We start from the raw sequence: 18,368 nt of genomic DNA, 5'->3' as shown, positions 1-18,368 counted from the left end.
TCTTCAGTGTCACAAGATTCTTCGAAAATGAATAGTTAAAATGACTGCTAAAAATGTACCTTTGCCCTCACAGGAATAAATTGCATTTTAAAATGTATTCAAATAGAAAACGGTTATTTTAAAGTGTAATTTTTTTTTCTGATAATTCTTTAATTTCATGCGAATAAGAGACTTCTTTCAAAATACAGAGAAAACCAAATCTTAATTATTCAAGCAATTTCAACTAGTGGGAAATATTTTTTTGCATATTAATACAAATTTTAAAAAAGTAGTACAATCCCACTCCAAAAGACCACACCAACTCCAGAACTTGAAAGAACTGAACCAGTTTCCTCACCATGTGAGCTAAATGCCCACAAAGATTTTTGTAAGAGCTACTCGTGTTCAAAGAGACATCGCACTGCCCTAAGCTCTGATCTCATTCTTCCATCTGTTCTGTGGTCCATAACCTTCAACCAGGTTCATTACATCTTCAAAGCAAGACACGCATGTGTCAGTGTTGCAGAGTGTTACCTGGCAACCTTCCAGCTCCGTGGTGGAGTCCCGTTGCCAAGGGAAGCCTTGAGAGCTGAGTGCTGATAATCAGTTCTCTGCAGTCTGAAGGCGTGGATCCCTGCATGGGCTCGCTTCATGCCACTGCACTGAACACCGATGTGAGTCGCATGTCAAGCAGTCTGCGGATGCTACTGAGAGCGAGGTGTTGCAAACTCTATATTTTTATACTTATTAACTTCTAGGCAGAGTTACAACAATATCCAATCATCCTAATCTAAAGCTTCCTTTATAATTTAAGTCCACTGCTGTTCATTGAAAAATTAATGCAAAGGCAATATCTCCAAAACTCGAAGGGAAATGTCCACTCGGACCTGCTGCTGGGAGGACAGGACAAGGAATATGGCTATAGCCCAAGGCTAAAAGGCAGAAAATTGCTAGTTCGCAAGAAACAGGCCTTGTTATCACTATTGTGCCCTTGAGCAAGACAAGTGATGCACTTTAAAAGGGATAGTTTCTCAAAAAATGCTGAAAATTCTATCATTATTATGCCTAAACATATGCTGTTATTTTTCAGTGGAACAAAAAAAGGATAATTGTAAAACATTGTGCATGCTCCTTTCTTTCCATATGAAAAAGAAATAACCCATGCATTGCTCATGCAATTTCTCCAAGGAAAAAAAATATAAAGGTTTCGGAACAAGATGAGGGTGTGGAAAAAAAAGAAAGAAATTATCTATATATATATATATATATATATATATATATATATATATATAAATGAATTGAATAAATTATTATTTTAACTCCAGGAGGAAAGCTCCTTAACAAAAAAAAAGAAAGATCACACCCACTTTGGATAAAAAATGTTTATACTGTTAATTATAATATTAAAATATTTGGAATAACGTAGGTATAAGAATTATGAAAAAAAACACCTATATTTATTGATGGTATAAACTATTCTTTTAATCCCAGGATGACTGTCCCTTTAACAACTGTACCCACTTTATAATTCACACCGGATAAAAGTGCTGCTACTTACTATTTTAACTAGATGTTTTATTTTTTTATTTGAATTATGTCAAACGGTGTGATTTAGGATTCGTAGCAGGCCTCCTGTTCCCATCAGAGCTCTTCACACTACTTGAAGCAGCATTTCCATTTTTATGTAAGAGCCTGAGTCAGCTGTACTGCTCCACTGCAAGTGTGCCTTTTATTGCCCTTTACTACTCTGTACTCCTGCCTCTGAGGAGAAAGATATTGAATATTTAATGCCAAGACTGTTGGAGATATTACTCAGTTAAAAAAGACTTACTTTGAAAACACTGTCCTTCACCTAAATGGTACTTTAAGGAGAAGAATTATGAAAATGAAAAAGAGAAAATGGCTAAATAAGATGGTCTTTCTATAAGGTCTCATAACAAAAAATCTAGGGGTTGATTATTGATTAGGCAAATAAGAGTAAATAACGTCTGCAAACATTCGCTATCTGACCGTCCATAACAAAATGATGATTTGACCTTACTGTAGCACTGCGCATGCGCGTCACAGTTCCAGAAAAAAGAAAACAAAGCCCCTCGTTTCCTCGACCGCAGAAGACCCGGCATAGCTGTCTTTTGCACAAGTAAGCTTCGGTTGCAATTCCGTAACCTATAAGATTGTATCCATCTCATCGCGTCTTAACACGTTAAGGCTCTGTCTTGTTTTGACAGCGGATTTGCACGTGAACTTAGAAAGATAAATTCACAATGCCATACCTGACACTTTCATGCTCTGCTCCCTTCCAGGTAGCGCTTCCTCTGAAGACGGCATTCGTATTTTGGAGGACATTTCTCCCATTCTGTTTTGGACAAAATTACGCCAAATCAAACGAACTGAAGTCCGAGCGACCATGAGCACAAACACGCAGCACGCGATGCACTTGTGTAACGACTGCACTAAGCGCATGCTCGTTACTTAACGGTTATATATTGTAAATACGTAAGCGTGCATTAATCAAATCTTACCTGTAGTTATAGTTACCTTTAACCTTGTGCTCCCTGATCATTATGGTGTGTTTGAGGACATTTCTTCCTCAGTGATTCAAAAAGGTTTATGAGCTTAGAATTTGTTTTTAATAAAAAGTGGTACTCTACTCATTTGTGTCTGCACTTTTCATCGTTTAATTTATATTTTTGATGGCTGCGTGGTGTGGCAATTAGTTTTAAAACTAGTACTCTTAATGTGAGTTTATATAATGCTATAGACTAAATTACGTCACCACGGGGCATAGTTACTTCACAACATGCTTTACAAACACATATATTGTAATATAAAAAAAAATCATGTTTATGTGATTGTATCAGTAGAAGCCTACGTTTAGGATTTTCCTTATAATTTTGCGCTTAAATTCCTTGTCAGCGCATATATGATGGTATAGGTATTAGGAAAGTTACATCAGTTCTTAAATCCAATCACATATCACTTTATGTGAATTTAAGATATGGGTTGATAGAATGAACTTCGCATTCATAAGAAGGGTTTATAACTATGGGATATCTGCAATAAATAATAGACAGAAACAGGACACTTGAGTAGCCACTTCTTTGTTTAATGGGGTGATATTCCCGGGCGCTTAAAGGTGTCTGCGAGCACTCAGAGACAGTGTCTTTATCCATGTGTCGTCAGCATAAGGGTGGATTGAAAAGCTTTGCCATCTGGAGTTCACCGCGTGTCGAATGTGTTTGTTCGAGACGCGTGCGGCAGACGACAGTCCTCTAAACTGCAACACAAGACAGGATCAGGAGACCTCTGATGACCTCAAAGCAAGTGCATGGACGGGTACTAACCCACACAACACAAAAGTGTAGATAATCCACAGAAGATGATGAACAGTAGGCCTATGTCGTTTTAGTGCTTTCCTTGGTTACGTATTGTAGGCTAGCCTAGGCCTATTATTTTCAAGTTTAAAGTGTAAGCTATATACAAACGTATTCACCTCATTTTAAGGTAGTTTACGGTAATTATCTACGAAGACAATTTGGAATGAGCGAGACGAACCTCGCGAGGCGCATCAAAAAAATGACCAAATTCCCTTAAAACTCGCTGAAGATTTTAAAGGTTGAGGCCTGCGTATTTTTTTAAATAAGCCCGATGAGCTTTTGTGGGTTTACATCCCTAACTGTGAGAACTATCAGTGATTTGGAGTCGGTGGGAACGTTTTCGTGTAAAATGACCAGTAAAATGAGAAAAAGATAAAGATAAATCAGTGCTCAACAATAAATCAATGCGGCATGAGGGATGAGCGCGCGTGGGGGATGGGACTCAGCGCGCAGATGACAGGCCATATGGAGTCGGCCTTCTTTTTTGGACACAATTTGATGAACTAATACTTTCTAAGGGTTTGTTGCGGTGTTAACAAAATATTTATTTCACCTGAAAACGTTTACTTCGAAATATTAACAAAATCAATGGAATCATGATGAACGATAATCTTATTTCTTTGAGGTGCCCGCGGTATATTTGGCAATACGCATTCCATAAGAGCTTTGCATTTTATGCTGGGGTTAGAATGTAAAAATATATTTTTTTAATAAAAACTTATTTTTATTCTTGCTCAGATTATAAACTAGTTTGAGTAGTAGGCTACTGCGCACGAATTGCACATTGAGAAAAGAATAGAAATAAAAAAAGTGCTTTGTTTAGAAATCACGAAGATGGCATAAAAAAAACATGTGCATCATGAAACGTGCAGAAACTATTTTCCAAACGTCAAATGTTTAGTAACCCGACAGATGCCACCTCTTTCCACCAGAGTATAATCCTCTCAGAAGGGAAGGGAACAGAGGAGCAGGACGGAGAGCTTCAGTGTGTGTGATAAACTGGGCTGCTCTCCTCCTCTCTCTCAGATCGCGCTCTGCATCACACCATTTCACATGATGACCGACTCTGCTTACGAGCACAGAAACCTTCAGCTCTGGCTATTTGCTTCTAGTGTGTGTGTGTTTTTTCCTGCTTTCTTGTTTTTTTTCGTTAATGTCGAAGAAATTTGAGTGATGCAACACCGTAAGCGGAAATGATTTATGTCGCATCCTACAACATCAAGGTGCGCAAAAGGATGCGGAACATTTAATGGTTTTGGAAGAACGCTCTTCTGCACCTACTGCCTTGTGGACATTTCCCCAAACTGGATATATGGACAATTATTATCTCGGGGGATAAAAACCTATTATTTATATCCTGCTTCGCAAGGTGTATTTGTGTAAGTTTTGATTAAATCAATGTGCATTATTTGTACAAATTGTTAATGTCAACCAACTGCGTCCGTGTTACTAGAGCATGTTTCCGTTTTCCTTCTTATAGCGCATATAACAGCTGACTGTAAATGCATTGAGGTGCGACTGTATCAGATTATGCCAGGCTATATTAATAGGTTCGTTGATTTTCGTACTGAATGTTGTCAATGAATGGATCGCCTAATTAGCTAAAATACTATTTGCGGGAAATTTTCCTTTCTGTGTATGGTGCAAGGTTGGCTCTGACAAATGGTCCCCTCCTCTTTTTTCCCAATATTTAGTTAACCCCCTTCTGATGCAGGTGCTTTCAACTGCCCCCACCTTCTAACATATACCCCGCCGGACCCCCCACAAGAGGCGGCGGTGTCTCTGGTTTAGTCCCCCAGTTTCCCCCTTCTTTCTTACCTCTGCTGCATTTTGCATGAGCTATCTAGGTCATTAGCATTTTAGTGTATGCAAGACTTGACAAAGCTGGTGAGGAGCCAGATGGGCCCTCTACTGTTTTTTTCCCCCCAATATATATCTCATGGGAGTTGAGCAAGGGACCAACTGCAGCAAGCCACTGAACGCTTTCTTTTTATTGCCATCACTCGGGCCTTATGTTGCACCAACACATGATGGAGAGATAAGTACTGTCCTGTGGATATATCACATTCGAAAAAAATAGGTAATGTAATAAATGGGAGCGCTTGTTTGAATTATTATGTGATGTACAGATGCTTTAAGGATGCATGATGCTCTGTGCAATGTTGGATGCTGATGATGCACCAGTCGGAGGAGGACGTAGACATTTTGGTGCAGCATCTTTGCTGTAGCTTAGTGGTGCGATTCTGAAGATTGTGGTTGCAAACAGGCCTGCTTTTCTTCGTGTTCACAGCGGACCTTGATTTAAATGTCCATACAATTAAGGCACGCGGTGAATGCCAAGAGAGATGGCAAATATCATCAATGATTGTTTTTATGACAGACCAGCGCAACGCATGTAGTTCGTGCTTTGCGATGCACGACAGTTCTCATTTTTCTTTCGTTCAGTTCTTGCGAGAGCGCGCGTGTGGAGGCGAGCCGACGCATCAATGCGGCCAAACTGAGCTTTAATATTTAATTGCGTTCTTCCATAATTCTGTGTTGCGCAAAAGAGCCTAATATTGAATATTGTTGAGTGTTATGGATAGTTTAAAACTCTAACACACAACTTGAGGTCTGATGAAACGTCTTTTTGTCATTTACTGTCTATTTAGAGAATGCTTTTAAAATGTCACATACAGTAGTTTCATGCGCAAACCTGTGTGGGGACACAGGAGAAGATTAAGAATGTGGATAGGAAAGCTGTGAGGCCTACAGTGACAACCGAGTTAAACTGAACGCACTGGTTTCTTGAATTTCTGAACGTTCAGGAACACAGCAGTTGGTCCTCTAGAAAGTGACACTTGTAATATGTCCTTACTGAAAATATTGAGCATGTACGTTTGTATTGTATTTATACGTGTAAATAATTTTAGCTTGTCAATAAATCACATTCACTTAACACATTTCTTTCTTTTTTTTTCTCTCTTCTTCCTCAATATTTGCCATTTCACATTTCCATCCATCAGAACACTTTTATTACCCAAGGCAAAATATCTTCTAAATCTTTACAGGTCTATTTTCAGACACGAAAATGGTTATCCAACATCTGTCTACATTTTATTTTTACAATACAATCTGGGTGTAAATGGTTCTTAGTAATTAAGATGCATGCCGCAAGCTTTTAACCCTATAAGCAATATTTAATATACATTTAAATTTCAAAATGACAAATCACAAAATCAAAATTGTATTTGTGGTCGAAAAGATGCAAGATAAATCCCCGGAAGAATCATTTAAGGACTTATTAGAGATTTTTATCCTCTGGTTCTAGAAAATGTTTTGTATGGATAATTTAAAATAGCAAACTCCACTGTTAAAAACATCAGAAGAACATAAAATGCAACATCAAGAAAGTTTTAAAGCCAATTCAAGAACCGTATGCAGCAAACATTTTCTTCATGGTTATCTGCTCAATTTAAGAGGACCACTGAAGAGCTTTTATTTTAAACAGTGTAACGCTTCTATTCCGGTATAAACTGAAGCGGATTTCGACATACACGCGCATTACACATTAGCTTTATAGGCACCTTAAACATGACAGCTGTTTTCACAATATTTCATTTTCACTTCATAAGCGGATGTTCATTTTTAGAGATAGGTCTGTAGATCCAATTCAATTTTTCATCCCTGTAGGCTATTCCTAGTCCGTATACTTACTTTTCAAGGTCATTTAATGGTTGCTTTTGGAAATGTATAGGCCTAGGCTTTTGCTAAATCGCTTTTCTAATTAAATAAATCTAAATGATATAAGGCAAACACGTAAAAAGATTCTAAACGCCAAAGAAATCATGCTGTTGTTGCGTCATAAATATTTCTGTACCACTGTTTTTTTCGTCCATGAACGTTGAAATCAAGGTTAACGATGTATTATTTCCACTAGAGGTTTAAATGTAATTAAACCCCGTAATTAAACTCGGTATCGAACGTGCAGGCCTTCTTCCTGTCCTACATGCGACGCTTCGTCCGTTTAGCGTTCAGTTCAGACGATTCAAGAATAAATGGAGAAACCACGGGTGTATTACTTGACATGGTGGAATTTTCATTTCAAATGTTCGAGAATGAAACAAACACGAGCAGTCCGCGCGACATAAAGGCCTCATACAACTGAAAGTGAATGATGTAACCTCGAACCAGTGCACTAAAGTGGTCAGACATAAGAAGACAAAAACGAGAAATCATGAAAACACAGAATTTTCCGCCTTTTAGAAACAGGCCTTTTCTGAGACTCAAGCCTTGGGCGGCCTTGACGAAAATGCTATAGGCCTGTCCTGTAAAGGGTATTTAAGGACACTGCATAATGTCTGATCGACCTCATTAGGCAGAGGTGTAGCATATTAGCATATTTCATCAAAAGAATATTTGGGTCGCAGATTAAATTCAGCTGCCAAATTCAATCAGCGAGTTGGTTCATTTTTGTAAATGTTGATTCGTAAAGGACGTGGGGACACAGAGTGAGTTCAATGGGATTTACATGGGTGAATTTAAATGAAGAGTTACTGGATGAGAAACAATAAAGAAATTTCAAATTACAAATCAAAGAAATCATGTTGGAAACATGGACTGTTATTAACAAATACAGAGATCTGTGAATTGGTATTTATTTATTGAGAAGAGCAGAACTACCAGGTACACACTGGACACAGAAGGCAAACGACAACATCAGTGTATGTTCAGGGTGCAGATTTTACAACTATTTTAAATTAACTCGAGTTTTTAAAGAATTTCAAACCTCTGCTGAATGATTAAAATGTAGGCTAAATATAAACTTTCTTCTGGCACAATGCAAATCGTCCACTAACAGTAAGACAAACGTCCCTTATCACTACATAACCTAACTTATCACAGACCTGTATATGCTTAAACAGAAAATTAGCATACTGTTTGTACTTTAACCATGTTTTCCAAAACTTTGGACTTTACTTGTTCGGGCGGTCTGACCCCATGAATCATTCCTTGTGCCAATTATTTCTTTACTGTTTTTTTTTTCATACAAGCAATGCAACTAAGCACCATCAGTGTAATGATCCTTCCGGTTATATAATAACTAGAAACTGAAACCAAAGCCAACCACAAGTCTACTAATTAACCTATTTTTACATATTAAAATATTAGCCGTATAATGATGCCTCATAGTTTAATGCGTTTTTATGGAACAAAGATGTGAATAAAAAAAAAAACAAATACATAAATAGATACTCCACATTATTATTACATCATGAGAACTGAAATTTATCCCAGACTAGAGTGCAAGTGTGAGTGAGTGTCCTCTTTCACGCCAACACGTTACTGTCTCCACAAGGTGGTGTAGTTTGACAGGTAACTATTAATTATCATTAACCAGTTGATCATTATACATAACAAATAAACTACACTAGTCAATACCATTGATAATTTACTGCGTACAATTATTTTGTTCTAAATATGATGCATATTGCCTTCAGAAATCTCAGAAATTTTATCAAACCTACCAGTTAAACAATAATTCTGATTCATAAAATGTGGACATAATATCTGGTTTTTATTTCAGCTGAAGATTCATTTTTTTTATATCTTCATACAAATGTCCATGAAACACTGACAATCTTTATTATTATTTTTTATTAAGTGCTTAAATATCAAAATATCCAACTCATATGAACTAGTGGAATGTGTATTATAGTTACATATTATGTTCAAATGAAGATATATTCAAAGTCTTTCTGCAGTCAAGCCTATTTAACACACACGCATTGAATGACCTTCAGGCACTGACCTTATGATACTTCAGCTATTAAAAAATGGCCAAGGAATGATGACTGAGAAGTGAACATTGCTTTTGGAAAAGAGAATGAAAAAGGCTGGTTAAATGTTTAAGCAGAACGGCTGGGAGGTGAATATGAAGAACAGGATGATGACAGATAGAGAAATAGATATTGTGCACCTTCCCCGATCTCAGTGGAAGGAATATCCAGCTGAAGAGAGACCTCCGCACCACTGTGTGATAAATTCCAGCACATTCTGGACTGTGAGTGGTCTAAAGGGTGAGACAAAAACAAGCAATCATGATCAAATCACTGCAGGTGACAAACTGTGAAGTAATGCCAAAACTGCACATGCACCCAACAAGGATAAAAAACAATGATGAAATACATCGAAAGAGAGCATTTAACACACTCTAATGAATTCAGTCCTGAGTGTTAACTTTTGATCAAAAGAGCAAATTAATTATAAATCAAACGATTGTGGTGTGATTGAAGACTAATTGTGAAAGCTCAGAGGTAACAACGACTAACTTTTATCTTTGTAGCCATCAAGAATTTATTCCAGTCATCTTTATTTGCTTTTGAACTCAATTTTATTGCGCAGGACAGTGTAACCTATGTTCCAAACAAAAGAAAGTTTTGTGTTTTATAATTACACACTTGAAGGTGACAGCTCACCCAAAAAAACATTTGGTCTCTGCTAACACTAAAGGAGATATTTTAAAGAATGTTTGAGCTGTTTTTGTACAATGAAAGTTAAATGGAGTCCAAAACAACACTGGACCCCACTGACTGTCCCTGGAAGGACAAAAAAACAAACAAAAAAATCTTCTTTTGTGTTCCATAGAGGAAATTAAGGTTGGGAAAAGCACAAGGATGAGTAAATAATTGAATTCTTATTTTTGAGTGAACTGTCTCTTTAAAAGAACCAGTTCACAAGCAATTGAAAGAAATATTGCTTCAACTCCGACCATCACAGTCTTTTGTGCAGATGGCCTCACCTGTGATGACGCAAGGTAGGGACCGGATGCCAGTGCCGGCTGCCACTAGGGAAGCTTCAAATGTGACTCTCTCATCCTTCGGCAGCACCTGTTCCACCCGCTGGTCCATGGACACAGTCAAAACCCATTCCCTAATCTCCTCCCTCTTCTCCACCTGAAACAAAGCCAATGGGAAGAGTTTACTCAAAGGGTAAAAATAAATAAATAATAATAATACATGAGCACCTATGCAGTGTTTGTGGAAAAAAGGCCTATGGTGACATGTAGCTTTAAAGGTACAGGGACCTCGAATGGGATATCTGTATCCTGGAAGTCTGTGTGATCTAAAGCATCCAATGTGCCCTCAATGCCCTGAAAATTTAGAACAATTACTGAAATTAGGTCGTGTAAGAAATGTTATTAAAAAGGTACAATAAAAATAGCATTTGAAGGAGCAGTTGAAAGCAGTAGATTAATTTATAAATATAATTTTGTCCATTTCATTTCCATAAATATCCACTTTGGTTATGTTTAAAGCTCACATAAATTTGTTTTAGATCATTAAACATGACATTATGAAGTCTTAGAAGTCTGTCTAAAACCAGGTTCCTTCGGAGGTACAATACCACTCAAAAGTTTGGGGTCGGTAAGATGTTTTTTAAAAGAAGTCTCTTATGCTCACCAAGGCTGCAATTATTTGATGAAATGCAATAAAAACACTAATATTGTGAAATATTATTACAATTTAAAACACCTATTTTCATATCATTCTGATATGATTTGCTGCACAGGAAACAATGGTGAAAACAGTTCAGTTGTGCTGCTTAATTTATTTAAATTTTTTCTGTAGCATAACTGATCGAGCTTACTTGCACAGAAACTCCTGATATAATAGATAACTAAATATACAACGAACATCTTATTTTCATCATGTATGCTTTCTTTTTGTCTGTGAGCGTGTAGGTAGAACAACGCAAACTTGCAAAAACAAAAATGAGATCAGAGCGGATTCTGACTAACCTACAGTAAGCACCTCTGATTGCTTTCAACAAAGATGTCTGTGATTGGCTGCAATACTCAACGCTGCAAAACACATTTTAAATTGAAACTTATGGTTTTGTAATTCGAAACTAGAGTGCATACAGAAAAAAAAAACACAGATGAGTTTTAAAGCAGGCAACTTCAAGTGGGTACAGCATTGAGTTAATACTACTGGAACTGTAAAAAGACCCCCCCACCCTTCTCACTGGATTTACACGAATCTTAAAGGTGACATATTTTGACCTCAAAAAGGTGAATTTTCACAGAAAGCAAAAGTCTGGGTTCGAATCTGCCTTTTGGGAAACTTTTTTCTCCCTTTTAAAATTTAAAATCACATCAGAAAAGCATTTATTTTTAACAAAAATTAAGAATATAATCAAAGAGTTGAAAATAAAGTATTGGCTAGGGTTAGGATAGGTTTAGGGAGAACTTTATTGTCCAGTAAGGTAGCATCGATTTATTTATTATGAAATAGAATTTAAATTTACACTCAATAAATTTATATTGGATACGGTTTTTGATATGTACTACAATACTGAGGTGTAAATAATTGCCACTATTTGCAATAAGTAGTACAATTTTAACAGTGTAAATAGAATCTATAACTATTTGCACTTAGCATCTAAATAGCATCTATCACTAAGAAAATATGCTATTTTCACTTAGTGCAAATTTATTGAAATTATTTAATGCATCCTTGCTGAATACAAATTTAAATGTATTTAAAAAGCTTTTGAATGGTAGTGAATAAAATGCTTTATGTAATATCAAAAAGCATAGACAATACTGCTTGCATAAAACAAAGATCTGCTGTGAAGTATATACACACCAGCTGGTCAATGCCTTTGGCTGCAGAGCGTGTGGCGTAATAGTGAGCAACCAGCAGCATCTGCTCAAACTCCTCATGGGCTGGAGAATTAGCTTCTGAAGTCTTTCACACTGCACAGCAAAGAGATACTGTAAAATTCACTTTTTCCTACTTTGAATACAGAATCAATACTGACTAGATGTGTCTGATGAGATCCAAAAGTCTTCATCATATATCATTTTGTTTTCTTTTGTAAAATAAAAGAGTTGCAGACACATGTCCATGTACCTGTGAATAAGCTGGCACGCCATGCTGGGTGTAAAGATTGAGTACTTTCTCTGCCTCACCCTCTTTGATCAGGTGAGTGGCATACAGAGCGATGTACTTGTACTTGTATCAAAACAAGTGAATTGGCACTTGTTTTGAGGCTGCGTCAATACATTTCTCTTACTGTCCTCTCTCAGCGTACATGTCAAGGACAGCCACCACATCTACTCCAACCAACTGATTGAAAATAGTGGAAAAATATTAGAACAAATTGAAATTCAAATGATTACTAATAACATTACATATATTAATAATATTAATATTAACAATATAAAAAAAATAATGCTAATGATTATTATTATGAGCAATTGTTTTTTTATATTATTATTAATAATATATTTTATAATAATTAATTTCTATTATATATTAGAATTAATGTTTTTAAATAATTGAATACTGACTGAAAAATAAAGGAAAACCAACAGAACAAATAAGGATTTAAAATATTTCAAACTATTTCTAAAAATATTAATTATTATATTAGTGTTCCTGTAGCTCAATTGGTAGAGCATTGTGCTATCAAGCGCAAGGATACACAGGATAGGTAAAAATGTATAGCCTGAATGCACTGTAAGTCGCTTTGGATAAAAGCGTCTGCTAAATGCATACATTTCATTTAATTTAAAAAGTATAAAATATATTAATATGAATAACATAAAAATAAACCATGTTAATTATATTTATAAATATAATACATGACCATGACAATTAATAATAGGAGTACATTAAACATTAATAAGTGTACATTGAACTAGTGTCCTCGTTCTGTCAGTCTTTTCAATAAAATGCCCTGAACTGCATCATTCGGTGATTGTAACCAAGCTGCCAGTGAAGCATTGCAGTGAGAGGCAAGCGCTCACATCAGTTAGGTGACTCATATCTGTTATTCTAAATTGAATCAAGCCAATCGTCTCCATTTTTGTCTCCTCCCAACAATAACTGAAAACAATGAAGTACCAGAGCAGAGGAGCTGCAGTCTGCAGTATTATGTTATGCTCATTTAATGCATTCTTTAACCTCGACTACTATTGCTAGGAAATCGATTTTATTTGTTTGAACAAACAGGATTCTGACAGCTAGTAGATCCCTGACATTTTGAGCCTAGCTGCTAATGTGGGCGACACGAGTTCGATTAACAATCCTGTTCCCTACAATACCTGTGAAAGCATTCTCATTTATCTCAGTGACAACTATCCTGAGTTGTGATGTCAGAAGCAGCAGGAGGTGAAAAAATAAGCCAATTTCATGCTTTTAGGAGTCCTAAAGTGGATCTTAAAAACCTTAGTGGATCTTCTGCCTGCTCCTTGTGGACCGCATTGTGACTCTGTGGAGTTTCAGACACAGCTATTAAGGGAAGTGACTCTTTGTTGTCTGGCCCAGCTTTGTGCTTGAACTCACCTATTGATCAGTGCTTGAAGATTCACCGTCTGTGACCACACTTACCTGCTCTGTTGAAGTCCTATGTTAATAAAGCTTCACGAAAATACTTACCCGTCTTCTCCTCTCCTTGTGTGGATGTGACAGGATTCCAGCCCCTAAAAACAGAACTTCATATCTCCCATGGATGTTAACGCTGCAGCTCAGGGAGCGGCACCGGACCCGTTCACCGAAATGGTGACTGCCCTCCGCCAAGTACTACAGTCAGTTTCACCACCCACCGAAACTGGGGCTTCCGCCACCAACAGCACGCCCCTTGCACGTCCCACGTGCTATACGGGTGAACCGAGTGGCTGCAGTGGGTTTATTCTGCAGTGCTCACTGTTCGTCAACGCAAATACCAGTAAATTCCCCAATGAGGCCACCAAAGTCGCCTTTGTGATCTCTCTCCTCACCGGACGAGCGCTACAATGGGCAGAGGCTCTTTGGAGCTCCCAGAGTCCAGTTCTATCCTCATTCGACGCCTTCGTCACCCACCTCCAGGAAGTGTTCGGGGTGGCTCTAACTCCTCTTTCAACCCATGATGAACTCTTAAATCTCCGCCAGGGAGCCTCTGAAATACACGACTACACTCTCCGTTTCCGGACATTAGCCGCCACCAGTGGTTGGAACCAAACTGCCCTACTAGCAGCATACCGTAAAGGTTTAAAACCCCAGATCAGAAAGCAAATGGTCATTTACGACGATAATGTCAGTCTGGAGACATTCATCAGAAAAACTATAAATGTTGCTCAGCACCTCTCGGCTTGTGCCTCCCCGGCTTCATATACCATCTCTCCATCGGCCAGAACGCCCTCGCCCCAACGAGACCAGGAGGAACCCATGATCACCGACTCCTACCGCCTAGATGCCTCTGAACGGAGACGCCGCATCCAGGAGCGGCTGTGTTTATACTGTGGCGAGGCCACACACCTGATCCACGCCTGCCCGGTCCGTCCGCCTCGCCCAATGGTGAGTACAGTTTCAATTACCCCATCTGTATCTCACATACCTCATATCAAAGCCCAGATAACAATTAACTCACGTAATCTTTCCATCCATGTCCTGGTGGATTCCGGAGCCGCAAGCAACTTCATCTCATCTCACTTCGTAACCAAGCACCGTATACCCATCATCCAGAATGAGACCACTTACCGTATCACTACCATCCAAGGATCACCATTAGGCGGTGGCAAAATAACTAGAAGGACACACGAGCTACAACTCGTTCTGCCCCACGGACACCGGGAACAACTGGCCCTCCTCGTACTTCCTCGCGCTACCGTTGACGTCGTCCTGGGTAGGCCGTGGCTGGCCCAACATAACCCACAAATCAACTGGAGCACAGGGGAGATCCAGGCATGGGACCCAGGATGCCAGAGTCACATTCACCGTTCACCAGTCCAGAGTTCACAGTCTGCGCCACCGCACCTTCAATTGCACTCCACCTCCATAGGAAGACCTGCCCTTTACTCCTCCTACTCCGATGTGTTCAGCAAGGAACAAGCCACCCGATTACCGCCACATCGGCCCTGGGACTGTTGTATCGACCTGCTGCCAGGTGCCAAGCTACCACATGGGAAAATATATCCACTCTCCCGTCCTGAGCAGGTGGCGATGGAGGAATACATCCAGGAGGCTCTCGATCAGGGGTTCATCAGACCATCCACATCTCCAGCTGCATCCAGTTTCTTCTTCGTCCCCAAAAAGGATGGCGGACTTCGACCATGCATCGACTATCGGGTGCTAAATGACGCCACCGTCAAGTTCGCCTACCCGTTACCACTCGTTCCGGCGGCTCTGGAGGAACTGCGCGAAGCCAAGGTGTTCACCAAACTCGACCTCCGCAGTGCCTACAATCTGATCCGTATCCGAGAGGGAGACGAGTGGAAGACTGCCTTCATCACCCCTGCCGGGCACTACGAATATCAGGTTATGCCCTATGGGCTTGCTAACAGTCCATCCATCTTCCAGAGTTTCATGAACGAAATATTCCGTGATTATCTCCACCAATTCGTCATTGTCTACATAGACGATATCCTGATCTACTCCCGGAACATAGAAGAACACCAAACCCATGTCCGCCACGTCTTACAACGGCTCCGAGACCACCACCTCTACCTAAAAGCTGAGAAGTGTGAGTTTCACTGCACTACCGTCTCCTTCCTCGGATACGTGATCTCTGCGGAGGGAGTTCAGATGGAGTCAGCCAAGGTAGATGCGGTGGCCAACTGGGCGGAGCCCACAACGGTGAAAGAACTCCAGCGTTTCCTTGGCTTTGCCAATTTCTATCGGCGCTTTATCAAGAACTACAGCCTACACTCGGCTCCTCTAACATCCCTCCTAAAGGGAGGTCAGCGCCAGCTGCGCTGGACACCCCAAGCTCGAGAGGCCTTCAGCCATCTTAAACACCTCTTCACCTCAGCACCCATTCTTCGACATCCTGACCCGTCCAAGCCTTTCGTCGTAGAGGTTGATGCGGCCAATCACGGCATTGGAGCCGTGTTATCCCAAAGGTCTGGTGAACCTTGCTAACTCCATCCGTGTGCGTACTTCTCTAAGAAACTCACTCCTGCCGAATGCAATTATGGAATCGGAGACCGTGAGTTGTTGGCCATTAAACTCGCCCTTGAGGAGTGGCGGCACTGGCTAGAGGGAGCTCAGTTTCCATTCACTGTTGTCACCGACCACAAAAATCTCCAATATCTGCAGAACGCCAAAAGACTCAATGCTCGTCAGGCTCGTTGGTCACTCTTCTTTGCTCGCTTTAATTTTCAGATCACGTATCAGCCCGGTCACAAGAACACTAAAGCAGATGCCCTGTCCCGTATGTACTCACCAGAACCAGACACCAACAAGCCTGATTCAGTTCTACCACCCTCCGTTTTCCTCGCGCCCATCCTCTGGCAGATCGACGAGGAAATTCGAGCCGCCACCCTCGAGGAGCCTGCACCTCCGGAGGTTCCCACGGGTCTTATGTACGTGCCCACAAACCAGCGACTCCCTCTACTGGAAAGTGCGCACACGTCACCTGGCTCAGGACACCCTGGCAGCAGGCGAACCCTCTCGCTCATCCAGCAGAAGTACTGGTGGCCCAACATGATTCGTGACGTTACCCGGTACATCCTCGGATGCTCGGTCTGCGCTGTTACCACCACACCTCGTCAACTTCCCGTGGGTAAATTACAACCACTGCCCATTCCTCGCCGACCCTGGACCCATCTAGGAGTGGATTTCGCCACTGACCTTCCCCCCTCACGGGGGTACACTACCATTCTAGTTGTTGTAGATCGTTTTTCTAAATTCTGCAAACTAATCCCTTTAAAAGGTCTTCCCACAGCGTTCGAGACCGCCGAAGCCCTCTTCACCAACGTGTTCCGGAATTATGGCACTCCAGAGGACATTGTATCGGACAGAGGTCCTCAGTTTATCTCCAGGGTCTGGCGAGCGTTCTTCCAACTCCTCGGAACATCCGTCAGTCTATCTTCTGGATATCATCCTCAGACTAACGGCCAGACCGAGCGGAAGATTCAAGAAATCTCACGGTACCTCCGTACTTACTGCTCCCAACACCAGGATACCTGGAGCCAGTATCTGCCGTGGGCTGAGTATGCCCAAAACTCCCTTCGCCAAACCACTACAGGCTTAACCCCTTTTCAATGTGTTTTAGGCTATCAACCACCGCTGTTTCCCTGGTCAGGAGAAGTCTCTGAGGTGCCCGCGGTAGATCACTGGTTCCAGGAGAGCGAGAGGGTGTGGGACTCAGCTCACATCCATCTCCAACGGGCAGTTCGGAGGCATACAGAGACCGCTAACCAACGCAGATCGCCTAATCCCGTCTATCTGCCTGGAGACAAGGTTTGGCTCTCCACTCGGGATATCCGCCTCCGACTGCCCTGCAAAAAGCTGAGTCCCCGCTACATAGGGCCGTTCACCATCCATTCTCAGATAAATCCCGTCACCTACCGCCTGGACCTACCACCACGCTACCGGATTTCACCCACGTTTCACGTCTCACTGCTAAAACGTCACACTGATCCAGTTTCTCCTTCCTCCACAGAACCAGAACCGCCTCCCCCTCCAAACCAACCCGAGATCCTCGGAGACAACATCTACCAGGTCCAAGAGATCCTCGACTCCCGGCGGCGGAACGGCCACCTGGAATACCTCATAGATTGGGAGGGGTTCGGTCCCGAAGAGAGGTCGTGGGTACCACGCAATGACATCCTGGATCCGGCTCTCCTCGAAGATTTCCACCGACAACACCCGGACCGCCCGGCTCCCAGAGGTCGTGGTCGTCCCCGTCACCGCTCTAGGATGCCTGGAGTCACCCGTGGGGCGGGGGGTAGTGTCACACCCTCAGCTCGTTCCCTCAGCCCCAGTCACCATTGCCAGTCACCATCCACTCAATCTCCCATGCACCGCTCACGTGAACCGTCACCTGAATACTAATTACCTGCACCTGCACCAGCAATCACCACACCTTTAAATACTCACCTCACTCACTCACTCACCGGCTGGAATCAAGATTGCATGGACACTCTTAGTGGATCTTCTGCCTGCTCCTTGTGGACCGCATTGTGACTCTGTGGAGTTTCAGACACAGCTATTAAGGGAAGTGACTCTTTGTTGTCTGGCCCAGCTTTGTGCTTGAACTCAC

At 40.9% G+C, this 18,368-nt stretch overlaps 2 protein-coding genes and 1 long non-coding RNA gene across 6 annotated transcripts in view; 1 reads left to right on the top strand and 2 right to left on the bottom strand.

The window, feature by feature from the left end:
* LOC127939060 (mitochondrial peptide methionine sulfoxide reductase) overlaps window positions 1–2,442 on the bottom strand; it is a 58,918-nt gene extending 56,476 nt beyond the window's left edge. For all 4 annotated transcript variants that reach the window (XM_052536059.1, XM_052536060.1, XM_052536062.1 and 1 more), the window contains exon 1: window positions 2,253–2,442. In XM_052536059.1, coding sequence (XP_052392019.1) covers window positions 2,253–2,442 — 190 coding nt within the window. The remainder of the gene's footprint in view (window positions 1–2,252) is intronic.
* On the top strand, window positions 1,947–2,570 carry LOC127939062 (uncharacterized). The gene is made up of 2 exons (XR_008148878.1): window positions 1,947–2,119; window positions 2,283–2,570. It is a non-coding gene; the product is annotated as an uncharacterized LOC127939062 (long non-coding RNA).
* A 7,261-nt stretch (window positions 2,571–9,831) lies between these two features.
* Window positions 9,832–12,461, bottom strand: LOC127938829 (intraflagellar transport protein 172 homolog). Its single transcript, XM_052535726.1, has 4 exons — window positions 12,254–12,461; window positions 11,987–12,096; window positions 10,423–10,488; window positions 9,832–10,291 (listed from the first exon to the last, which is right to left on the bottom strand). The coding sequence occupies exons 2-4, from the start codon at window positions 12,044–12,046 to the stop codon at window positions 10,097–10,099; spliced, it is 321 nt and encodes a 106-aa protein (XP_052391686.1). The 5' UTR covers window positions 12,047–12,096; window positions 12,254–12,461; the 3' UTR covers window positions 9,832–10,096.
* Between the last annotated feature and the right edge of the window lie 5,907 nt (window positions 12,462–18,368).

The sequence above is a fragment of the Carassius gibelio genome, chromosome A20 (genome assembly GCF_023724105.1).
Source record: "Carassius gibelio isolate Cgi1373 ecotype wild population from Czech Republic chromosome A20, carGib1.2-hapl.c, whole genome shotgun sequence".
Lineage (NCBI taxonomy): Eukaryota > Metazoa > Chordata > Actinopteri > Cypriniformes > Cyprinidae > Carassius > Carassius gibelio.
The sequence above is the reverse complement of the archived record's forward strand: the minus strand, read 5'-3'. Positions and strand labels throughout refer to the sequence as shown.